The sequence below is a fragment of the Ranitomeya imitator genome, chromosome 3 (assembly GCF_032444005.1).
Source record: "Ranitomeya imitator isolate aRanImi1 chromosome 3, aRanImi1.pri, whole genome shotgun sequence".
Taxonomy (NCBI): Eukaryota; Metazoa; Chordata; class Amphibia; order Anura; family Dendrobatidae; genus Ranitomeya; species Ranitomeya imitator.
Window position 1 is genome coordinate 126,156,289 of NC_091284.1, and position 26,293 is coordinate 126,182,581.

At 45.9% G+C, this 26,293-nt stretch overlaps 1 protein-coding gene across 1 annotated transcript in view; it reads right to left on the bottom strand.

Annotated features, from left to right (window-relative positions):
- Positions 1 to 2,085: 2,085 nt before the first annotated feature.
- Positions 2,086 to 26,293, bottom strand: part of MKS1 (MKS transition zone complex subunit 1) — a 57,070-nt gene continuing 32,862 nt past the window's right edge. Inside the window, exons 16-18 of the mRNA XM_069761393.1 lie at positions 22,809 to 22,891; positions 3,786 to 3,883; positions 2,086 to 3,157 (exon numbers count right to left, since the gene is read on the bottom strand). Of these exons, the coding sequence (XP_069617494.1) occupies positions 3,051 to 3,157; positions 3,786 to 3,883; positions 22,809 to 22,891 (288 nt within the window). The 3' untranslated portion in view covers positions 2,086 to 3,050. The remainder of the gene's footprint in view (positions 3,158 to 3,785; positions 3,884 to 22,808; positions 22,892 to 26,293) is intronic.

The following is a 26,293-nucleotide window of genomic DNA, read 5'->3' on the forward strand; positions in this document are numbered from 1 at the left end:
AGATGAGGTTGGAGCGGTTACTATAGCGGAGACGCTATCGGAGTCCCAGAAACAGCAATGCCGGGAGTTACTCCAGAAAAACAGGGACCTGTTTTCCGAGTTGCTTGGGTACACGAAGGTCATAGAGCATGGGGTCCTGACAGAGCCCCATGTGCGCGTGAACGTGAAGCCCTATAGAATTCCTGAGGCCCGTCGAGAAATAGTCTCCAAGGAAGTGGAGCGTATGTTGAAGCTTGGAGTCATTGAGGAATCCAAGAGCGGTTGGTCGAGCCCAATTGTCCTGGTCCCAAAACCTGATGGGGAGTGGAGATTTTGCAACGACTATAGGAAGTTGAATGAGGTCTCCAAGTTCGACGCATATCCCATGCCCCGAGTTGATGAGCTCATCGAAAGGCTTGGGCCCGCCAGGTACATAACCACCTTGGATTTGACGAAGGGGTATTGGCAGATCCCCATGGCACAGGAAGCCAAGGAGAAGACGGCGTTTTCTACACCAGATGGATGCTTCCAGTATGTCCGGATGCCATTTGGCCTACAGGGAGCTCCGGCCACCTTCCAAAGGGCTATGGATAGAGTCCTTGCACCCCACAAGGCATACGCTGCTGCGTACCTAGATGATATCGTCATCTTTAGCCCGGACTGGGAGAGTCATCTGGAGAAAGTCCAAGCGGTGTTTGATGCTATAAGAGAGGCCGGATTTACAATAAACCCGAAGAAGTGTGCATTGGGTAAAGAAGAAGCTAAGTACCTTGGATACATAGTGGGTCATGGAGAAATAAAACCCCAAATCAGTAAAGTGGAGGCAATTCAAACATGGCCAAAACCAGTTTCCAAGAAGCAAGTTAAAGCCTTCCTGGGAATCGTGGGATATTACAGGAGGTTCATCCCAAACTTCGCCACAATGGCGGCGCCTCTGACTGACCTGCTAAAAGGGACAAAATCAGTAATGGTTAAGTGGTCCGAAGAAACAGATTCAGCCTTCCAAGAAATGAAAGAGGCTTTATGTAAGCAACCCGTTCTGATGGCCCCAAACTTCAAGAAAGAGTTTATTCTTCAGACAGATGCCTCAGATGTTGGGGTGGGAGCAGTCCTTTCCCAAGAACTACATGGGGAGGAGCATCCTGTTCTCTATCTGAGTAGGAAGCTGTCCTCATCTGAAAAGAACTACTCAGTCGTTGAGAAGGAGTGCTTGGCCATAAAATGGGCAGTGGACACATTGCGGTACTATCTGCTGGGACGTAAATTTAGACTGGTATCTCACCATGCCCCGCTTAGGTGGATGAGAGAAACGAAAGGAAGAAATGCTAGAGTCACCCGTTGGTTCTTAGCCCTGCAGGACTTCAGTTTCCATGTGGAACATAGGGCCGGAAAGCTGCACGGTAATGCGGATGCCCTATCGAGAATCCCTTGTTTAGTGGGGGAAAGTGCCAAGCCCCACGGCTTTAGGCAGAGGGGGGAGGTATGTAGCATGGCTAAAGGGTTTGTAGTCGATGGGAGGTATGTGCCACATAAGTGCCTGGTTGCTGTAATGTAGCCCGGAGTATTCCTTTCTTGCACATAATCTTGTATATGTGTTTCAGGACCTGTGGTAATGTCAGACCACATGGCTAATCATGTGATGGGTTACTGGGTGGGGTTAGCTCTTTATAAGACTGGCTAATCCTTTACACAGCAGAGATGTGTGGAGGTGAAACCCTCCTGAGTGTGTTACGGCTTCAGGACTGAGCCGGATGAACTGGACACTTGTTTTTCTTTACCTGAACCAAAGGCTATTTGTTTTCTGTTGTTTGCAACATGGTTTATGAAGCAATAAACCCAGTGAACTTTAAAGGAACACGTCTCCTGAGTGTCAGCCGTCGCAGCTGAGTGAGTGAAATCCTTACAATACCTAAGATACTGCAATGCCCTATACATGGGGTAAGCGGCATAGCTTATCGGGAGAACTATACTACATTTCTAATTGGAGGTATTAGCTAATATTATTACTATTACTACTCCTTCTAACCTGTTAAAGGGAATACCCCTTCTAACATGTTAATTTTTATTTTATCACCCAAGTACAATAAATGCCAAAAAATACTTTATACATTTGAAATATATTTTAATAAATATAAAAAACACATAATAAACTCTGTACAGCGATATCATTTAAGTGCCGATACAAAAAGTCTTCTAATCTTCCTAAAGGGGGTATGTCCTCAGAAAAGATGCTTGTAAAGGGGTTGTCGGCTACTGGGCAAGCCCTGGTGTATTCTCCTTCCATAATGATGCCTTACTACTATTCTCAGGATGCCGTGTGACGACGTTTAACACTTAACTGCTGCAACCCGCACTATTGTAGCCAAGCAGACGATCGCTCTGACGGAATACTGAAGAGCCGCAGCAGACCTGCAGCTACTGATTGGCTGCAATAGTCACGTGATACAAGAATGTCCAACGGAACACTGAGAACAGATCCGACATTGCAGGAACAGTGCTGCTGCGGGAGGAAAGTGTTGACTGTTTTTCTAAGAGGCGCTGAAGTGATTAGGCAAGGGGCTGCCCAGTAAAGCCCAGCACTCGGCTATATTTATCAGCGCCAGCGGGCATAGTGGTGCACTCTGTATGACCGCTTATGGGCTGACATCAAGGATACACGCAGGATCTAAGAGGTTATATAATGTGACTAATGACACATTTTGTCATTCGGCTTGTGACATTTTTGGTAAAAGAATGTGCCCGGATAAATAGAAAATTTGCATAGGCATCTTTAACCCCTTTATACTCTCATATCACAAATTGTGCAAGTTACGAAGACAATGGACAAGAGGCTCATGCTGCCCGAACCACAGGAACAGCGCCCCTCGTCACAAACATTGCAGCATTTTAGAAGAAAGTTGAAAACTAGTATGAATGGGGAGAGGAGCCAAGTGGGCGGCTCCCTGATAGCTTCTCCCACCTGGCCTGATTGACAGGTCTCTTTGGGTAAACAGAGAGTGACCCGTCAGTGATAGACCCAGTAACATACAGCCTTTGGTCAATAACTGCGTGTAAATTAGCGCTTCCGACATTCACGCTGTTGACTGCTCGAGCTGTAATGTTCTTGTACCACTCAAAATGTCGATCGGGAGGCTCTCCCTTGCCTGTTGCATTCGTCTTCTTGCGCTCTGGAAAGCATCTGCAATAAAATTAAACTTAACATGAATGGAAATAGATTTATCCTTTCTCAATAGACACTAAGCGCAACGACTAAGTCCTGCTGGACCTTTAGCAGTGAGAGATGCCACAATCCTTCACCAACAGCAAACAGTGAAAATAAGTCATCTGAATGTATTACAGCCTTCTTCTAGTAGACGCTCCCCATTTTCTCGACACAACTATGGAGGCAATTACAGATCAGTCTGGACTAGGTCCGTAATTGGAGAACAAAAGCAACTCAGCTACACGGATAACTAAGAAATGAAGTAACAGACTTTCAGATACATCCATTATGTATATGTATATATATATATATATATATATATATATATATGTATATATATATATATATATATATATATATATATATATATATATATATATATATATATATATGTACATATATATATACACACATGCAAACATACATACATAATATATAGATGCTATGCGTGGAGTCACTGTGTACTTTTCCTTCCTTTCGGTCCTTAGCGAACTAGAACACACATACCTTACGTTGAGCCAAGCAGATCTTAGAGACAGACTGCAATATCAGAAGTAACCACTAGGTGGTTCTCTGCATCGAATCTACAGAAGGAACCACGTACCAAGGACATTGAGTATAGAGCTTTGCTGGCTGGAGCCTCCCAGACGATCCAATACACTCTGCATCCTTTTCCTCAGAGAGTTCCTGTCAAGGAAGGATCTGCGAAGCAACACATACAAAATGGAGAGAAGATACAGCTCAGTTTCAGTGAATTACAAGTCTGCTAAGGATAGCTATACACGTTACACAACTTGTAAGTACTCATTTACTGAAACGTTTCTCACCTCCAGCCATCCAGCACCCTCAAACATGACCTGATGGGTATGGGGTGGGGGGGACTGAGTTGGATGGTCACAAACACTTTTGCTTTTATAGTGCAGTGTGTTAACCCCTTAACGACACCCAATATGCCTTTTAATGGCGGCAGTTAAGGGTACTGTTTTCCTAACAAACAGGCAATCCCCACATGTATTCAAGCTGTCTGGCAGCCGCAAATCATGCAGCTGCGTCGACAAACTAAATCTCCAAGCACGCTGAAATACTCGGAGACCACCCGAGCATGCTCGGAGAAACTCGAGTAACCAACATACTCGCTCATCACTAGTGCTGACTGATCCGCCCTCCAGATCCGCCCCCCCCGAGGAGGATAAGAATTTCCTCCAGGTCCTCCCATAGATCTTTGTGGTTACTGGATTTCTTCTACTAAATAGGGTAGAAACTAACCTAGCCGAAACCCCCTTTTTCTCTAAAATCGACCTCTCAAGTTCCAGGCTGTTAAATGCAGTCTGGACAACTGAGGATGAAGAAAAGGTCCCTGGGTCAAAAGATCCTGGTCCTCTGGGAGAACCCACGGATCCAAAATCAACATTGCTCTCAGCCAAAAGAACCATTACCTCATTGGCCAAAAGGGAGCTATGATGATAACCCTTGCTTTGTCTTCCCTGATCTTTTTTAGGACAGATGGGATGAGACACACCGGGGAAAACACATAGAATAGCCCGAGGGTCCACTCATTGTGAAGGCGTCCACCATGTGAGGGTTCTCCCCGGAGTCTAGAGAGCAGAATTTCTGGATCTTCCTGTTCTTGGAGGCGAAAAGATCTATTTGAGGGAGACCCCACATGTCCACAATCTGATTGAATACTGTCTCCTTTAGAGACCACTCTACCTGGCTTAGCTGTCTGCGGCTTAGGAAGTCTGCTTTGCGATTTTCGTTTCCTCTGACACGCATGGCCAATGATGAAAGGAAGTGCTCTTCCGCTACTATAAATATCCATTTTGCAATCAATATTAGTAGAGGAGAGCAAGTACCCCCTTGGTGGTTTATGTAGGCTACCGCAATCTGGTTGTTACTGCCAAGGAGCTCCCAGCTGTTTGAGGAGGTTAACTTCTCTTCCTTCTACCAGGTTCATTGTACCCAAGTCGTCTAGGTGGGCTCCCCACTCCCTGGGACTGGCATCTGTCGTAACCACCCTGGACACTGCTGAATTTATTCCTAGACACCAAGGGAGAGAATGGACCACTGCCCCAGAAAGAGTCAGCTTGCTATCCAACCGTCCCTGCAAGGCCACTTCATTTTCCAGGACACACCACTGTAGATACCATGTATGGAACTGGGCCCGTTTGACTGCTGGAATTTAGGAAGTCAGAGAAACCAGCAGCGACATCGCCTTTCTTAGGGACTTTTCTGGATTTGCCACTGTAGATGAGATGAGGCTTATGATCTTTCCTTTCTTATCCTCCGGGAGGCGGCATTCTTGTTTTACTGAATCTACTACTAAGCCCAGGAAGACCTTTGATGTTAAAGGGAACCTGTCACCCCGTTTTTTGAGATTGAGCTATAAATACTGTTAAATAGGGCCTGCGCTGTGTGTTCCTATAGTGTATGTAGTGTACCCCGATTCCCTATGTATGCTGAGAAATAACTTACCAAAGTCGCCGTTTTCGCCTGTCAATCAGGCTGGTCAGGTCGGGAGGGCGTGGTGACTTCGGTGGTTCTTCCTCAGCTTTACGTTGGTGGCGTAGTGGTGTAGTGGTGAAGACACAGCGCGCGATCTGCGCTGTAATCCCTTGCATCGGTGGGGGCGGCCATCTTCCTGGGGCCGCGCGTGCGCAGATCGAGTGCTCTGCTGCACGGGGCTTCAGGAAAATGGCCGCGGGATGCCGCGCGTGCGCATTAGAGATCGCGGCGGCCATTTTCCCAAAGCCGAGATGCAAACTCGGCTTTGGGAAAATGGCCGCCGCGATCTCTAATGCGCACGCGCGGCATCCCGCGGCCATTTTCCTGAAGCCCCGTGCAGCAGAGCACTCGATCTGCGCACGCGCGGCCCCAGGAAGATGGCCGCCCCCACCGATGCAAGGGATTACAGCGCAGATCGCGCGCTGTGTCTTCACCACTACACCACTACGCCACCAACGTAAAGCTGAGGAAGAACCACCGATGTCACCACGCCCTCCCGACCTGACCAGCCTGATTGACAGGCGAAAACGGCGACTTTGGTAAGTTATTTCTCAGCATACATAGGGAATCGGGGTACACTACATACACTATAGGAACACACAGCGCAGGCCCTATTTAACAGTATTTATAGCTCAATCTCAAAAAACGGGGTGACAGGTTCCCTTTAATGGTCGTAGTCTGGATGTTTTGAGATTCAAATGCCACCCTAACTTTTTCAAGGTGCTGCTGTCACCCTGACCTGTTCTTGACACTGAAGGAATGAGGCCCCCACAATCATGAAGTCACCCAGATATGGCACCACCAGTATGTCCTTTTCCTGGAGATGAGCTGTTACCTCCGAAATTACTGTATTTTCTGGCGTATAAGACTACTTTTTAAGGCTACGTTCACACTAGCGTTGCGCCGCCCTGCGTCGGCGACGCAACGCGCGACGCACGAAAAAACGCGCGCGTTTTGCGACGCGTGCGTCGTTTTTTGACCAAAATCGGACGCACAGAAAATGCAACTTGTTGCATTTTCTTGCGTCCGACGCTAGCGTCGGAAACGACGCAAGTGTCGAAAAACGCCACCCTAAAAACGCACGCGTCCCCTATGTTAAACATAGGGGCGCGTCGCCGCTGCGTCGCCGGCGCAACAGCGACGCACATTGGCGGAACGCCAATGTGAACGTAGCCTAACCCCTGAAAATCTTCTCAAAAGTCGGGTGTCGTCTTATACGCCAGGTGTCATCTTATAGGGCAGATGTGGGGGGAGCGGTCCCAATGACGAGGAGAGAGGGCACCTCACCGGGAAGGTGTAAGTGAAGCAGAGGCAGAGAAGGAGATAATAGGATAGAAGGGCGAGCCAGATGAGTGAAAGAGGAGTGTTTATCTAGGCACAGCACCGCTCTCTCTCTTTTTTGCATAACCCTGGCATCCCAGACTCTGACAGTTTGCTTCACTTACACCTTCCTGGTGAGGCGCTCCCTCACCTCGTCATCGGGACCACTCCCCCCCACTATATACGTCGACCGCAGATTGCTTCGCACCCACCCTATAAGACGACACCCGGCATATAAGACAACCCCCGACTTTTGAGAAGATTTTATATTTTAACTGGAAAAGTTGGGGGTCGTCTTATACGCCGGAAAATACAAAGATACCGTAAATATCCGAGGAGCTATCGCTAATCCAAATGGCAGAGCCCTGTATTGGAAGTGTCTGACCTCTGATTGTATCTGCACCGCTACTCTGAGAAATCTCTGATATTGAGCATGAATTGGTACATGATAGTATGCATCTTTGAAGTTCAGGACTGCCATACAGTTGTGGCCAAAAGTATTGACACCCCTGCAATTCTGTCAGATAATACTCAGTTTCTTCCTGAAAATGATTGCAATCACAAATTCTTTGGTATTATTATCTTCATTTAATTTGTCTTAAATGAAAAAACACAAAAGAGAATGAAGCAAAACATTGATCACTTCCCACAAAACTCCAAAAATGGGCCAGACAAAAGTATTGGCACCCACAGCCTAATACTTGGTTGCACAACCTTTAGCCAAAATAACTGCGACCAACCGCTTCCGGTAACCATCAATGAGTTTCTTACAATGCCCAGCTGGAATTTTAGACCATTCTTCTTTGGCAAACTGCTCCAGGTCCCTGATATTTGAAGGGTGCCTTCTCCAAACTGCCATTTTTAGATCTCTCCACAGGTGTTCTATGGGATTCAGGTCTGGACTCATTGCTGGCCACCTTAGAAGTCTCCAGTGCTTTCTCTCAAACCATTTTCTAGTGCTTTTTGAAGTCTGTTTTGGGTCATTGTCCTGCTGGAAACCCATGACCTCTGAGGGAGACACAGCTTTCTCACACTGGGCCCTACATTATGCTGCAAAATTTGTTGGTAGTCTTCAGACTGTCCAGTGCCAGAGGCAGCAAAGCAACCCCAAAACATCAGGGAACCTCCGCCATTTTTGACTGTAGGGACCGTGTTCTTTTCTTTGAATGCCTCTTTTTTTCCTCATGTAAACTCTATGTTGATGTCTTTGCCCAAAAAGCTCTACTTTTGTCTCATCTGACCAGAGAACATTCTTCCAAAACGTTTTAGGCTTTTTCAGGTAAGTTTTGGCAAACTCCAGCCTGGCTTTTTTATGTCTCGGGGTAAGAAGTGGGATCTTCCTGGGTCTCGTACCATACAGTCCCTTTTCATTCAGATGCCGACGAATAGTACGGGTTGACACTGTTGTAACCTCGGACTGCAGGGCAGCTTCAACTTGTTTGGATGTTAGTCGAGGTTCTTTATCCAACATCCGCACAATCTTTCATTGAAATCTCTTGTCAATTTTTCTTTTCCGTCCACATCTAGGAAGGTTAGCCACAGTGCCATGGGCTTTAAACTTCTTGATGACACTGCGCACTGTAGACACAGGAACATTCAGGTCTTTGGAGATGGACTTGTAGCCTTGAGATTGCTCATGCTTCCTCACAATTTGGTTTCTCAAGTCCTCAGACAGTTCTTTGGTCTTTTTTTTCTCCATGCTCAATGTGGTACACGCAAGGACAGAGGACAGAGGTTGAGTCAACTTTAATCCATGTCAACTGGCTGCAAGTGTAATTTAGTTATTGCCAACACCTGTTAGGTGCCACAGGTAAGTTACAGGTGCTGTTAATTACACAAACTAGAGAAGCATCACATGAATTTTCGAACAGTGCCAATATTTTGTCCACCCCCTCTTTTATGTTTGGTGTGGAATTATATCCAATTTGGCTTTAGGACAATTCTTTTTGTGTTTTTTCATTTAAGACAAATTAAATGAAGATAATAATACCAAAGAATTTGTGTTTGCAATCATTTTCAGGAAGAAACTGAGTATTATCTGACAGAATTGCAGGGGTGTCAATACTTTTGGCCACAACTGTATAACAGCCTGGGAAGGGAACCTTTACTGCTGTCCTTACTGACTCCATCTTGAACAAAGGGATGATCAGGAATTTGTTTAAAGCCTTCAATTTTATTTTAGTTCTTAAAGATGCATCCATTATTTTTTATCAGGAATTAGGGGGAATAGAACCCCTTTTTTATTTCTCCTGGTGGAACTTCTTCCAATACATGACTCTCCCTGAGTGCTAGGATCTTGTTTTCTAGCACTAGTTGTTTGTACTGGGATGGCTGAGGAGGGGTCTTGATGTATCTTTCCCGCGAAGAGGTATGGAATTTTAGTTTTTGACCTAACCCTTTGATGTGGAGGATCCAGGCACTGAAAGAAATCCTTTCCCAGGCTGGGAGGAAGAGACAAAGCCTTCCTCCCACCTGGGGGGTCGAGGCATTGAGAGGGTTTTTTTGGCTTCTGGCGAGGGTCACCCGAAGGAGAAACTCATGCCCTCTCTAGATCGGCCTTCCAACTTATCCCAATCTCTGGCTGGTTTCTTGTGGGTGTAACATCCCTTCCGGAAAGACCGCCAAAATGATGGAAAGGGGGTTCTTGGGAAACCCTTCTTGCTGTCCCCAGCTTTCTCCAAAATTTCATCCAGGGCGGGCCCAAATGGGAATTTACCCTCACAGGGGAGGGAACATAGTTTGACCTTCACGTGCATGTCTCCCGGCCAGCACTTTAGCCAGACCGCCGTACAACCCACATTAGACAGTATGGCTGACCTGACTGCCAACTTAGAGTCAGATGATGAGTCCGCCAGGAATGCTGCTGCCCCTTTAATGGTTGGGATTGAGGCTAGGATGGTATCCCTTGGGACCTTCTGCTCCAGCTGGTCCTCCAGGTTATCTAGCCAGATCTTTAGAGATCTGGCTGCGCAGATTGCCGCAATTGCTGGACTTAGTGCACCTGTGGAGGCCTCACATGTCGCTCTAAGGAAGCCATCAGTCTTCCTGTCCAATGGGTCCTTTAGTAAACCTAGATCTTCAAAAGGAAGCGAGACCCTCCTGGAGATTTTGGATATTGCTACATCGAGCTTAGGGGCTTTATTCCAAGAAGTAGTAGCCTCCTCTTCAAAAGAATACTTATTTTTAAAGGAAGCTGAAAACTGACCCCTTCTCTCTGGTTTTTCCCACTTCCTCTTAATGAGGTCCTGCACATGCTCATTCCCTGGGAAAGTCCTGAGGTTTTTTTACACCATGTCCTGAACCGACCGCTTTGATCTTGTTCTACAAGACCCTTTGTGGACATTATGGACTTCACCAACTTATCCGTCTCATCTAAGGGAAAACAATGTTGACCTTCTGTCAAATGAGGTGGAACTTAGGCCAAATTCACACAGGTCTTCTTCCTCTGACTCTGCAGAATCATCCAATAACAGAGGGGATACTCTAGATCTCTTTTTCCTTATAGAGCACCTATCTTCCAAGTAGGACAGTGATTATAAGGACCTCTGTACTTCCGTTCTGATCAAAGATTTTAGACTGGCAGCAAAATTAGGGGATTCCTCCGAAATAGTCTGCTCTATACATGAGAACATGGTCAAAGAAACTATGCCAGTCAACAGCCCCTGGCCACAGAGGGGGCACTTCCTGTGGTTCATTTTCCCTGTACAATTCCAAGGGACCACCTCTCTCCCTCCCCGAAAAATAGAAGCAGAGAGAGATATGGAGAAAAAACAAAACGAGAGAAAAAGGGGGCATTAGCATGCTGAACGTTCTCGTAGATCACTCACCACTAGGAAGATTTTATGGGTACCGGATCAGGACCTTAGACAACATCCGAAAAGTCTGCCTTGGAAACTGCGGACTCCTCGATCCTACCGGAGCTGTGATGGCTTCTGATTTCTGCAGTACCTCCCATACTGCTCGAACGAAACCCCATGCGGCTGCCATGCTTGCTTCCTGTGGGGTTGAGACGGGCATATTCTGTCTTTTTCTGCTGTTGCAAAGGATGCTCCTGCAGTTGCTGTGCCTCCATATTGCATCTGCTTTCTTACCTCCGTCGGTCCCTTTACATACTTTTGCACATAGGTACCGCCGGCCGGCAGAGCCCGCTTCCAGTACCCGCGCCCAGAAGTAACATATCATTAAGCGTCATCCGAACGCAACATCAGGTTGCGCAGCCGACGGGCATCAGCCTGAGACTCGCTGTTGCTCCGTGCTTCTGTGCCCAGGCAGGATGAATCGATGGACCCTTTGTGGCGCCTCCCACCTGTGAAGTTACTGCACCAGAGGCGAGAGCTATTGCCTGTGGATATCAGCCGCCGGCTCGGTCCAGTCAGGGAGTCTATTTCTTTTTTCCTCGGAGCGCGTTGGTGCACAATGTACTGGGGATGCGTGGCTGACAAGTACTGGCAAAAGGCCCTGCCAATGCCCTGCTTACGCTCGCTCAGGGAGGACACCAGAGTGGGGACCTCCATGGCGCTTCCAGCTCTCTCTGGTGATGGCCGCAGCAGAGACAATGCCCTGCCATACTCCAGCCGACCAAAAGATCAAAACATCCAACACCGCGGAGACACCATCACGTGTTTCTCAACATGTATGCAAATGCATGTAGAAAAGCCATGTTTTGGCATAGGTGGTTTTCCTTTTGGATGCTGCCCTTCCCGGTGAAAGACCTGGCTATTTATTGCTTGCGTTGAGAAACACGTGATGGTGTCTCCGCGGTGTTGGATGTTTTGATCTCCCCAAGGTCATTCATCCTTATGTTTATAGTCCTTTTACCAGGCACTGCTCCTAATAGCCAGTTTCCTACTCCACACTGATGAGGGGCAAATACCCCGAAATAGCTGTCTGTGGATGGATACCATGTTTTGGCATAGGTGGTTTTCCTTTTGGAAGCTGTTCTTCCCGTGGTTGTTCCTTCCCGGTGAAAGACCTGTCTATTTATTGCTTGCGTTGAGAAACACGTGATGGTGTCTCCGCGGCTTTTCTACATGCATTTGCATATTTCCCATAAGCGATGGGGGCAGTGTTCTGGATCACTGCGTTGAGAAACACGTGATGGTGTCTCTGCGGTGTTGGATGTTTTGATCTCCCCGAGGTCATTCATCCATTTGTTTATAACCATCAGGGGGGGACCCGGAGTTCTCTGACCTTGGCTGAAGTATCCAAGATCCTCCTCTGGGCAGAGGCAACGGTTGCGGTGATATCTGTGGTGCATATCCCTGGCGTGGACAATTGAGCCGCCGACTTCCTCAGCCATGGGGGCCCCGCGGCAGGGGAATTGTCCTTGCATCAGGAGGTCTTCCATCAGATTTGTCTTCGATGGGGGACTCCGGACGTGGACCTCACGGCGTCACTTATGAACAGGAAGGTCCCTCGGTTCGTCTCCAGGTCTCGCGACCCTCTCGCAGTGGGCGTCGACGCTCTGGCCATTACTTGGTCGCAGTTCGTGCTTCCCGATATGTTTCCACCCCTTCCCTTGCTCCCCAAGTTGTTGAAAAAGATGAAGGCGGAAGGGGTGCCGGTCATTCTGATCGCTCCGGATTGGCCCAGGAGATCTTGGTTTGCGGACATCGTCAATCTTCTCGCGGACGCCCCCTGGTGCCTTCCAGACAGACCCGATCTGCTACCCGAATTCTCGGTCGCTCAGTTTGACGGCGTGGCTGTTGGGAACGCAGTTCTAAGAGCGTCCGGCCTTTCGGACCGGGTGATTCATACTATGATCCAGGCTAGGAAGCCTTCGTCTTCTAGGATCTACTATCGTACCTGGAAGGCTTACTTCCGTTGGTGCAAGTCTAACCGCGTTTCACCCATGTCGTTTTCCCTGCCTTCCATTCTGGCCTTCCTTCAGGCAGGGCTGGACTCGGGCCTGGCTCTTAGTTCCCTAAAGGGCCAGGTTTCTGCGCTCAACATCCTTTTTCAGAAGACGTTAGCTTCTCGGCCACAGGTTAAGACCTTCCTTCAAGGAGTAGCCCACGCTGTCGCTCCTTGCAAGGCCCCTGTGGATTCATGGGATTTAAATCTTGTGCTGGACGATCTGAGGGGTTCTCCCTTTGAGCCTCTCAGGGAAGTTTCCCTGTCAGTTCTATCTTGGAAGGTGGCCTTTCTTGTGGCCATCTTTTCGATCCACCGCATTTCCGATTTAGCGGCCCTTTCTTGCCGACCTCCGTTCTTGGTTATTCACCAAGACAAGGTTGTCCTCAGGCCTCCGCCTTCCTTCCACCTCAACGAGGACATTGTTCTACCTTTCTTTTGTCCAGCTCTGACTCCTCCTCTGGAGCGATCGTTGAACAAGCTGGACCTTGTCAGGGCAGTGAGGATCTATCTGGCTAGAATGGCCACTTTCCGGAAGACGGATTCTCTTTTCGTCATTCCTGATGGCATGCGTAGAGGCCTGCCGGCTTCCAAGGCGACTATTGCTCGCTGGATCAGAACGGCAATTTTGGAGGCTCACCGGGTCAAGAACAGAGTTCCCCCTCCTGGGATAAAGGCTCACTCTACCCGGGCAGCCGGCGCCTCCTGGGTGGTGCACCACAGGGCTTCCGCCCTACAGCTTTGCAAAGCGGCAACCTGGTCTTCCATCTACACGTTCGCCAAATTTTACAAGGTCCATACTTATGTTTCGGCGGATGCCAGCCTAGGCAGAAGGATCTTGCAGGCGGCAGTGGTGAGTCCTCTGACCTGATGGAAGTCTGTTTTTCCCACCCCAGGGACTGCTTTGGGACGTCCCATGGTTCCTGTGTCCCCCAATGAGAGGCGATAGAGAAAACAGGATTTTTGGTTGCTTACCGTAAAATCTGTTTCTCGGAGCCTTCATTGGGGGACACAGCACCCTCCCATGTTATTCAGTTTCTGTTCGGTGTTCTATGACTGTTCTCATGTTTACAGTTCTCATGTTTGTGGTTAGGGTTTAACCTTATTGTTTTGTCTCCAACTGCTTTCTCAGTAACTGAGGTTCATAATGCCAGTCGGTGGGGTGTACACTTCAGAGGAGGAGCTAACTTTTTTTGTGCCTAGTGTCAGCCTCCTAGTGCAGCAGCATACACCCATGGTTCCTATGACACCCAATGAAGGCTCCGAGAAACAGATTTTACGGTAAGCAAACAAAAATCCTGTTTTTTATATCAACTCCAATAGCCATGTTTGGAGGAAGAAGAAGGATGACTACATCCCAAAGAACACCATCCCAACCGTAAAGCATTGTGGGGGAAACAACATACTTTGGGGGAGCTTTTCTGCAAATGGGACAAGATGAATGCACCATCTTGAAGGGAGGATGGATGGGGTCGAGAATCGCGAATTTTGGACAACAAGCTCATTACCTCAGTAAGAGCATTCAAGATGGGTCGTGGCTGGGTCTTCCAGCATGACAAAGACCTCAAACACACAGCCAGGGAAACTGCGGTGTGGCTCTGTAAGAAGCATTTCAAGGTCGTGGAGTGGCCTAGCCAGTTATCAGACCTGAACCCAATAGAAACTCTTTGGAAACTCAATGTTGCCCAGTGACAGCCCAGAAACCTGAAAGATCTGGAGAAGATGTGTATGGAGGAGTGGGTCAAAATCCCTGCTGCAGTGTGTGCAAGCTTTGTCCAGAACTACAGGAAACATTTGACCTCTGAAATTGCAAACAAAGGTTTCTGTACCAAATATTAAGTTCTGTTTTTCTATTGTATCAAATACCGTATATACTAGAGTATAAGCTGAGATTTTCAGCCCACTTTTTTGGGCTGAAAGTCCCCCTCTTGGCTTATACTCGAGTCATACCCAGGGGTCGGCAGGTGAGGGGGAGCGGGGGCTGTCTAATTATACTCACCTACTCCTGGCGCGGTCCCTGCAGGTCCCTGGCTTCCCGGCGCCGGCAGCTTCCTCCTGTACTGAGTGGTCACACGGTACCGCTCATTACAGTAATGAATATGCGGCTCCACCTCCTATGGAGGTGGAACCGCATATTCATTACTGTAAAGAGCGGTAACAGTGACCGTTCACTACAGGAAGAAGCTGCAGCGCCGGGGAAGCAGGGACTGCACAGTGCCAGGAGCAGGTAAGTATAACGGGGAGGGGATCGCTGCGCGATATTCACCTGCTCCTCGTTCCAGCGCCGCTCCATCTTCAGCAGTGGCGCTCAGGTCAGAGGGCGCGGTGACGTAGTAAGTGCGCGCCCTCAGCCTGAACGTCAGTGCTGAAGATGGAGCGGCGCCGGAACGATGAGCACGTGAATATTGAAAGCGCCGGGGGCCTGAGCGACGGAGAGGTGAGTATGTGATTTTTTTTTATCACAGCAAATGGGGCAAGTGTCTGTATGGAGCATCTATGGGGCCATAACGTTTGTGCAGCACTGTATGGGGCCATAACGTTTGTGCAGCACTATATGGGGCCATAACGTTTGTGCAGCACTGTATGGGGTCATAACGTTTGTGCAGCACTGTATGGGGCCATAACGTTTGTGCAGCACTATAAGGGGCCATAACGTTTGTGCAGCACTGTATGGGGTCATAACGTTTGTGCAGCACTATAAGGGGCCATAACGTTTGTGCAGCACCGTATGGGGTCATAACGTTTGTGCAGCACTATATGGGGCCATAACGTTTGTGCAGCACTATATGGGGCCATAACGTTTGTGCAGCACTGTATGGGGTCATAACGTTTGTGCAGCACTGTATGGGGCAAGTGTCTGTATGGGGCCATAACACTTGTGCAGCACTATATGGGGCAAGTGTCTGTATGGGGTCATAATCAACGTTTGTGCAGCACTATATGGGGCAAATATCTTTATGGGGCCATAATCAGCATTTGCGCAGCATTATATTGGGCAAATATGTCTATGGAGCATCTTATGGGGCCATTATTAACCTTTATGCAGGATTATATGGGGCATATTTTAATATGGAGCATCTTATGGGGCCATAATGAACTTTATGGAGCGTTATATGGGGCTCCTAATTCAATATGGATTTTCAAAAACACTTAACCTACTGATATCTCAATTAATTTTACTTTTATTTGGTATCTATTTTTACTTTTGACATTTACCGGCAGCTGCTGCATTTCCCACCTTAGGCTTATACTCGAGTCATTTAGTTTTCCCAGTTTTTTTGTGGCAAAATTGGGGGGTCGGCTTATACTCGAGTATATACGGTACTTAATGTAATAAAATGCAAATTTATTATGTAAAAATCATACAATGTGATTTTCTGGATTTTTTTTTTAGATTTTATCAATTACAGTTAAATTGTACCTACGATAAAAATTACAGACCTCTTCATTCTTTGTAGGTTGGAAAACTTGCAAGAATTGGCAGTGTATCAAATACTTATTTTCCCCACTGTAGCTCTCAAAATATGGCGATGCCAAGTTTTGCAACAAAACAAAAGCGTCTTTTAGTGTGTAACAGCAACCAAACATAAAAAAAACTATATATATCTGGCATCGCTGTAATCGAACTCATTTGAAGAATAAAGTCGTCTAATCACTTATACAGCAGAAGGAACAGCGTAAAAAATAAAAACTAATTCTTCACCTGCTGTTGATTTGTTCATTCTGCCTCCCAAAGATCGCAGTATGGCTCGGCTCACATTTCTCCTGCGCTCTGCACTGAGCCCTTACACTGTGGTTTCCGTGTAAATCTCTGAACTACGTGAGTCAGACAGAACTTCTGGCGGAAGATTCTGTATAATGAGGTTGATTGAGACACTATGGATGTCGTCTGGCCTATAATCCAGCGGTGTCAGTCTTTTTAAGTGTGCAAAAAAAAAAAGCTGTCGGCCAGAGTTTTGTGCACCTTTGAAAAAAATTGACTCACCTGAACAGAGGCCAGACAGAGTCCAGAGTAACTCTGCTGAGCCTTGTGGAGTGCTTTGCAGTGGGCCTATACACCCAATATTCCCTGAATTCAGTTTTTGCAACTCTAGATCTTTCAAATGAAGTACACATTCTTAGATCTCTAATTTCTCTTATGGCGTCCTGTTTATTGGTTATATTGTTATTCCCATGTTTATTCTTCCAATTCCTAATTTCCCATCCTATACCAACTACCCCCCCTCTCCCGTCCTTATCCCCCCCCCCCTTTTATATAATTTTAAGGCAACTGTGTCATATACACATGTATCAAACCTTGGAAATGTTCAATAAAAAGTTATTGGTTTAAAAAAAATCTGTTTTTCATAACATATTGTCATGTTTGTTTTCTGTGGTTATCATCTGTGTCTCCATAAGAATTTAAGAAATATTTTCTGTTTATATTTAGCAATGTTTGTCCTTGGCAGGATGGACTTTAGCTGTATGGGAAAAAAAAAAAAAAAACTTTCCTAAGAATTCATGGGAAAGTGCGACAATTCTCTATTTCGGCTAAGGACAAACTGTTTACGGTGATTTTTGACATTTTAGGAGTCATAGCAACGCCACAAATATAATCTATCATATCAAAAGTCATTATCTCTGAGAAATGATTGTTTTTACCAATATTTCTGCCAAACATTGTGTAACATTGTGAAATTCTTTACGTAATAGGAGTCCTCTATAAATGATGGACTCATCCTACAATAAATTAAACTTTGAAAAAGACAACCCTGGTGTGTGTGTCTTACTGTGTAGTCTAAGAAGTTTGGGTTCCTAGACCAGTCCAGCCTACTCAAGACAGAGGAGATCCTGTCTCTAATAATTTGGAGGCCCCAGTGAGATACATTATTATTTTTACCCTTTGATTCTCATCATGGACAGAACGACTGACTCTGTCCCAAACAGAAAACCAAAATCCTGGGTAAGTGTGTGAGTATTTGACTCACAAAACCTTTTCTCTCCAAGAAAGGAGGCTTTCTTGGATCAAGACAAATGTATTTGTTATTTGTTTGATAGCTGCTCATTGTTGCTGATTGCTAGCTACTGCTGTACTTCTGCAAGAGGTTCTGGTAAGGCATGAGACTGCATGAAAACTGTTAAAATTTGACGATGTTGCTCTGAGCCCTTTAACTGTTTGGTTTTGAACTGATCTTGAATTCTATGCGACCAAGACTGTGTTTTGGAATGTATATAGTTGGTTTGTAACTGCCAACATCCACTGCTGCTTGTTTTTGGAAACACCCATGGAGTTAAATCATCACTATACCTGTATATAAATTCCCAGAGGGCTGTAATTTCCAAAATTGAGTCACTTCAGGGGGGATTTTGCTCTTCTGGCACTTAGGGGCTCTGAATATGAGTCAACAAACTATTTTACGATAATTGTGCTCCAAGAGTCAAATAGCGCTTCTTCCCTCCCGAGTCTCGCGACGTGGCTAATCAGTACTATACAGTCTTATATGGGGTAATTCTCCGTTCAGTAGAAATAGCGTGATACATTTTGGTGACATTTTTACCCATTTCCCTTTGTGAAAATGTAATATCTGGGGCTAAAACAATGTTTTTGTGGTAAAACTGTAAATATTTTTTTTTTTACAGCTCAAAGTTCTGTGACATAGTGATTACCACATTTTCCCACAAAAATGTTATTTTTACCAAAAAGTTTTCATTTTCAGAAGAGTAACAGCAGAAAATGGACCATACAATTTGTTGTTCCTATACCCCATATATGGTGGGAAACTACTGTTTGGGCACACGGCAGGGCTTGGAAAGGAAGGAGCAACGAGTTGCGTTTGCAAAGCCCCTAAACGGTGGTAACCCCCCCAAAGTGACCCCATTTTAGAAACTACACCTCTAGAGGAATTAATAATCAAGGGGTGTTGTGAGAATTTCTAACCCTCAGGTGATTTACAGAACTGTAGAACATTAGGCTGAGCCAATGGAAAATTACCATTTTTTCCATTAAAAATGTTGTTTTGGCCCCAAGTTTGTCATTTTTCAAAAAGGATAATAGGAGAAAATGAATGGTAATATTTGTTACGCAGTTCCTCCTGAGTACGCCGATACCCCATATGTGATTGAAAACTACTTTTGAGGCACAATGCAAAGCTCAGAAGAGAAGAAGCGCCATATTAGAGTTCAGATTTTAATGGAATAGTTTGAGCGTGCCATTGTCACATTTGCAGAGCCCCTGAGGTGCCAAAACAACGGAACACCCCATAAGTGACCCCATTTTACAAACTACACCCCCAAAGAACTCATCTAGGGGTGCAGTGAGCATGTCGACATCACATGTGCCTCACAGAATTGTATACCATTGGTCGGTGAAGAAAGAATAATTACATTTTTACCACTAAAATTTTGTTTTAGCTTTAAGTTTTTCATTTTTAAAAGGGCTAATAGGAAAAAAATGGACCCCTCAGTTTGCTTTCCAATTTCTCTTGAGTGCGCCAATACCCTACATGTAATCGGAAACTACTTTTCAGGCACAGTGGAAAGCTCAGAAGGGAAAGAGCGCCTATTATAGTCCAGATTTTACTGTTATGGTTTGAGGGGGCCATGTCACATTGACAGATCCCATGAGGTCCCAGAACAGCAGAATTCTCAATAAGTGACCCCATTTTACAAACTGCACCTCTCAATGCATTCATTTAGGGGTGCAGAGATCATATTCACACTTACAGGTGTATCACAAAATTTTATACCATTGGTCAGTGAAGAAAAAATTAATTATATATTTATCACAAAAATTTTGTTCTTGCCCCAGATTTTACATTTTCACAGAGGGAAATAGGTAAAATGGCACCAACATTTGTCCCAGGATTTCTGCTGAACATAGCAATATCCAATATGTGGCTGTACAGTACTGCTTAGCGGACTCAGGAGGGACAGACTAGACTCTAGAACCAATTATTGCAGAGCCCCAAGTGCCAGAAGAGCAGAATCCCTCCTCAAGTGACCCCACTTTGGAAATTACACCCCTGTGGGAATTTATCTACAGGCGTAGTGACTATTTTGACTCCATGTGTGTTTTCCATATATAAGCAGCAGTGGATGTTGCTGATTGAAAACTACAAATCTGCTGTTTCCAGGGCCCAGTACATTGTACTGACTAGCTTCTGGAGACATGCACCCGTAAATTAGGCAGGCTCTCATCCTACAGAAATGCCAAACATCTGGACTCAATGTGATTTAGGCACACTGTGGGGCTGAGATGGGAGGGGGCTTTGGGATTTTGTTCTTTATTTCCACTTCTAATTGCAGGGTTCTCAAAATAAATCATTATCTGCGTACTTTTCCCTTTATTCCTCGAGGTCCCTTTCAACTCTAACATTCTGTGATTCTTAGTCCCTCTATAGGACTTTACATTTTTTCACTCTGGTCACTTGTAGAATGCATTGCTGACAGAAGCCTCTTAGACCGTGCTCTCAGCAATATCTAAGGCTGGTTTCACATTTGCGTTTAAAAACGCAGCGTTTTAAATGCAAACGCATGTGGTGAAAAAAATGCATGTAAAACGCCGCGTTTTTTAGACGCATGCGTTTTTGCATGTTTTATTACAAACTCTGACGCGTTTACATGCGTTTTTCATGCGTTTGCGTTTTTTAAACGCATGATGAGAAGTGTGTGACAGCTTGCCAATCATCAAAATCAACAAGAAAACCCACTATAAACAGAAATAGCTAGGGTTAGGGTTAGTGTTTGGATCCCTAGTAACCCTAGGGATCCTAACCCTAACCCTTACCCTAAGGGATCTTAACCCTAACCCTACCCCTAACCCTAAGGAATCCTAACCCTACCCCTACGGGATCCTAACCCTACCCCTAACCCTACCCCTAAGGGATCCTAACCCTACTCCTAACCCTAAGGGATCCTAACCCTAACCCTACCCCTAACCCTAAGGGATCCTAACCCTAACCCTACCCCTAAGGGATCCTAACCCTAACCCTACCCCTAACCCTTAGGGTTAGGATCCCAAGGGTTAGGTTTAGGGTTAGGATCCCTTTATCAATTTTATGGTGTGGGGTGGCTTATCAGTGTTTTTTCTTGTTTTTTTTTATAAAAACGCATGCGTTTTTAACGCAACCAAACGCATGTGCTTAAAAACGCATGCGTTTACATAGACAGCAATAAGTTTTTTTTTCGCAAAAAAATGCATGCGTTTTTCTGCCGCAAAAAAACGCAGCTAAAAATTACTACATGTTGCATTTCTGCAACACAACGCATGCATACAAAAGACGCATGCGGCGGCAAAACGCATGCAAAAAAAACGCATGCGTTTTTAATGTTAAGTATAGGAAAAAAAACGCATGTGTTTTTTTGCGCTAAAACGCAGCGGCAAAAAACGCAAATGTGAAACCAGCCTAACAGGCTTGCTGTAGCCTGGTGACGCAGATGTCGTCATGACAGCCTCAGGTTGCCATGGCAACGATTGAGACTAAAATGCTGCGATCAATATCGACTGCATCATTTAGGGGGTTAAAATGTCCAGGCATGGTCAGCCGGGTCTATGCTTTAACTTAAGTCGAGCTCCCGTCAGCGATCGTGCGGGCAGAGCTCCTGTGCGTCCCACATGTTCATCAGAAGGTAGCTATTTATCCTAGGTCAGGAACACCATTCCAACCAGGACGTAAAGGTACGTAAGATCGTGAAGGATTAACCCCTTAACCACCGGGACATTTTCCGTTTTGGGGTTTTTTGCTCTCCCTCTTCCCAGAGCCATAACTTTTTTATTTTTCGGTCAATATGTTCATGTGAGGATTTGTTTTTTACAAGACAAGTGGTACTTTTGAATGGCACCATTTGTTTTAACATATTGTGTACTGGAAAACAGGAAAAAATTCCAACCATTGAAAAAAAGTGCAAATCCACAGTTTTGTTTTTTGTTTTTTTACCACGTTCACTAAATGCTAAAACTGACCTGCCATTTTGAATTAGGCAAAAGAGGGGTGATTTGATCTTTTTTATATTTTTAAAAACATTTTTTTTTTCACTGTTTGCATGCTTCAATAGTTTTCATGGGAGACTAGAAGCTGCAGTTGTCTGATCGCCTCTGCTACACACAGGCGATGAGCAGATCGCCTTTGCGTAGCAGAAATGCTCACTTGATATGAGTGCTGACCACTAGGCGGTGCTCATAGCAATCTGCCAATAACAACCATAGAGGTCTGCTGCAGACCTCCGGTTGTCATGCCGACCCATCGGCGACCTGTGATCATGTGACAGGGTCACCAATGGGTGGGATTAGAGACGCGCTTCCTGTAAGCGCGACTTAAATGCCGCTGTCAGAGATTGACAGCAGCATTTAACTAGTTAACAGCCACGGGTGGATCACAATTCCACCTGCAGCTGTTGCGGGCACATGTCAGCTGTATAGATCAGCCCGCACCACACGAGGGAGTCCGACATGTACCATAACAGGGGTTAAAGTATAACCGTTTTAATTTTTATTTCATAAATCAATAGTACATATTAAAATATATAAAATAAGCAACATTGAAACATATCTTATCAGAAAAATGTGCTTCTTTTCCTGCCAAAATTTCAGTCATTATCAAAATTCTAAATTGTGATGTAAATTCTGTATTCAGTGACGACGGAGTCTCCCATTACTGAGATAGGAGATGGCAGCTGCTACAGAGACACTCTACATAGGATGTTCCAGTAGAAGCTGTCCATACAAAGGTTCCATATGACCTTACATGCTTAGGTTGTATACTATAGTCTCAAATATGCCCATCTTGTGTGGAGGTGGCAGCTGCTGACTTAGGGCCTCTGTCCACATCTTATGCTTCCATCACATTGAAAAGCATAAACTAAATGACACATTCCCATTAATTTGCATATCTACAGTCAGTTTTACACCATGGTCTACATCAATTATTTGTAAGACTCATTCATCTAATGTATATTACTGTAGATCTGCTCGTACCGTGACTGATGTATGGAGTGGACGCGAAATACCACTCTGCCTGTTGTCTCTGTCCTAAAACCAAAGCGACTTAGACGTTCCCCCTGTACAACACAAGACACAATCAAGTTATTGTCTATATCTCAATATTCAGTCTGTGACAGAAGACATGATTGTGTTATAAACGAGGAGTGTCAGTGATGTCTGGTGGATCCTATTAAAGCCTTAGGCTATGTGCACACGTTCGGAATTGCCGCGGAAATTTCCGGGGCAATTGCGCAACTCGCTGCTGTGGGAAATACGCAGAATTGGCATGCGTATTCCCACTAAACACTAGTGTTTTACAAGTGTAATTAGCTTGCAGAATGCTAGCGGTTTCCAAGCGATCTGTGGCATCGCTTGGAAAACTGATTGACAAGTTGGTCACACTTGTCAAACATAGTGATTGACAAGTGTGACCAACTTTTTACTATTGATGCTGCCTATGCAGCATCGATAGTAAAAAGATCTAATGTTAAAAATTATTAAAAAAAAAATAAAAAATCATGATATTCTGACCTTCCGGCGGCCCCCGCAGCCTTCCTGCTCCTCGTGATGCTCCCGACAGCTTCCGTTCCCAGCGATGCCTTGCGACAATGACCCCAGATGACGTAGCATCACACGAGACTGCTACGTCATCACAGGTCATTGTGGCAAGGCATCGCTGGGAACGGGAGTTGGCGGGAGCATCGCCAAGGCCTGGGCTGGATCCGGGGGCCGCCAGAAGGTGAGTATACAGGTCCTTCTCAAACAATTAGCATATAGTGTTAAATTTCATTATTTACCATAATGTAATGATTACAATTAAACTTTCATATATTATAGATTCATTATCCACCAACTGAAATTTGTCAGGTCTTTTATTGTTTTAATACTGATGATTTTGGCATACAACTCCTGATAACCCAAAAAACCTGTCTCCAATAAATTAGCATATTTCACCCATCCAATCAAATGAAAGTGTTTTTTAATAACAAACAAAAAAAACATCAAAAAATAATGTTCAGTTATGCACTCAATACTTGGTCGGGAATCCTTTGGCAGAAATGACTGCTTCAATGCGGCGTGGCATGGAGGCAATCAGCCTGTGACACTGCTGAGATGTTATGGAGGCCCAGGATGCTTCAATAGCGGCCTTAAGCTCATCCAGAGTGTTGGGTCTTGCGTCTCTCAACTTTCTCTTCACAATATCCCACAGATTCTCTATGGGGTTCAGGTCAGGAGAGTTGGCAGGCCAATTGAGCACAGTAATACCATGGTCAGTAAACCATTTACCAGTGGTTTTGGCACTGTGAGCAGGTGCCAGGTCGTGCTGAAAAATGAAATCTTCATCTCCATAAAGCATTGACCCTGCCCTTGATGAAACACAGTGGACCAACACCAGCAGCTGACATGGCACCCCACACCATCACTGACTGTGGGTACTTGACACTGGACTTCAGGCATTTTGGCATTTCCTTCTCCCCAGTCTTCCTCCAGACTCTGGCACCTTGATTTCCGAATAACATGCAAAATTTGCTTTCATCAGAAAAAAGTACTTGGGACCACTTAGCAACAGTCCAGTGCTGCTTCTCTGTAGCCCAGGTCAGGCGCCTCTGCCGCTGTTTATGGTTCAAAAGTGGCTTTACCTGGGGAATGCGGCACCTGTAGCCCATTTCCTGCACACGCCTGTGCACGGTGGCTCTGGATGTTTCCACACCAGACTCAGTCCACAGCTTCCTCAGGTTCCCCAAGGTCTGGAATCGGTCCTTCTCCACAATCTTCCTCAGGGTCCGGTCTCCTCTTCTCGTTGTACAGCGTTTTCTGCCACATTGTTTCCTTCCAACAGACTTACCATTGAGGTGCCTTGATACAGCACTCTGGGAACAGCCTATTTGTTGAGAAATTTCTTTCTGGGTCTTACCCTCTTGCTTGAGGGTGTCAATGATGGCCTTCTTGACATCTGTCAGGTCGCTAGTCTTACCCATGATGGGGGTTTTGAGTAATGAACCCGGCAGGGAGTTTATATAAGCCTCAGGTATCTTTTGCATGTGTTTAGAGTTAATTAGTTGATTCAGAAGATTAGGGTAATAGGTCGTTTAGAGAACCTTTTCTTGATATGCTAATTTATTGAGACAGGTTTTTTGGGTTATCAGGAGTTGTATGCCAAAATCATCAGTATTAAAACAATAAAAGACCTGACAAATTTCAGTTGGTGGATAATGAATCTATAATATATGAAAGTTTAATTGTAATCATTACATTATGGAAAATAATGAAATTTAACACTATATGCTAATTTTTTGAGAAGGACCTGTATAACTTTTTTATTTTAATTCTTTTTTTTAAGGTCTGGAGGAGAGTCTCTTCTCCTCCACACTGGCTACCATCCGCACATGATCCGCTTACTTCCCGCATGGTGGGCATAGCCCCATGAAGAAAGTGAGCGGATCAATGCATTCCTATGTGTGCACAATCGCCGCAATTCCACACAAAGAATGAACATGCTACGTATTTTTCCGTTATGCGATTCCGCAGCAGAAAAATACGCAGCATTAGCACAGCTTTCTAGAATCCCATTGAATTCAATGGGTTGTGTTGTGCATGCGTTTTCGCAGCGAAAAAAACGACGCAAAAACGCAAACAATCTGCAACATCTGCACATAGCCTTACTCTGGATAAAAGCAGATGAGTTATTCTCTTTATTAGGGCAGGTGCAGAAGGCCATATGCTTTCCATTTGAAAAAAATCGGTTCAGCTATGCTAATCAGGGGCTGGTCAGAGTGCGGTCAGGGGCTGGTCAGAGTGCGGTCAGGGGCTGGTCAGAGTGCGGTCAGGGGCTGGTCAGAGTGCGGTCAGGGGCTGGTCAGAGTGCGGTCAGGGGCTGGTCAGAGTGCGGTCAGGGGCTGGTCAGAGTGCGATCAGGGGCTGGTCAGAGTGCGATCAGGGGCTGGTCAGAGTGCGATCAGGGGCTGGTCAGAGTGCGATCAGGGGTAGTCAGAGTGCGATCAGGGGTAGTCAAGGGGTAGTCAGAGGATGTGGTCAGAGGGTAGTCACAAGGTGTGACCAGAGGGTGATCCAGGGGCAGTCAGAGTGCGGTCAGGGGCTGGTCAGAGTGCGGTCAGGGGCTGGTCAGAGTGCGGTCAGGGGCTGGTCAGAGTGCGGTCAGGGGCTGGTCAGAGTGCGGTCAGGGGCTGGTCAGAGTGCGGTCAGGGGCTGGTCAGAGTGCGATCAGGGGCTGGTCAGAGTGCGATCAGGGGCTGGTCAGAGTGCGATCAGGGGTTGGTCAGAGTGCGATCAGGGGCTGGTCAGAGTGCGATCAGGGGCTGGTCAGAGTGCGATCAGGGGCTGGTCAGAGTGCGATCAGGGGCTGGTCAGAGTGCGATCAGAGGCTGGTCAGAGTGCGATCAGGGGTTGGTCAGAGTGCGATCAGGGGCTGGTCAGAGTGCGATCAGGGGCTGGTCAGAGTGCGATCAGGGGCTGGTCAG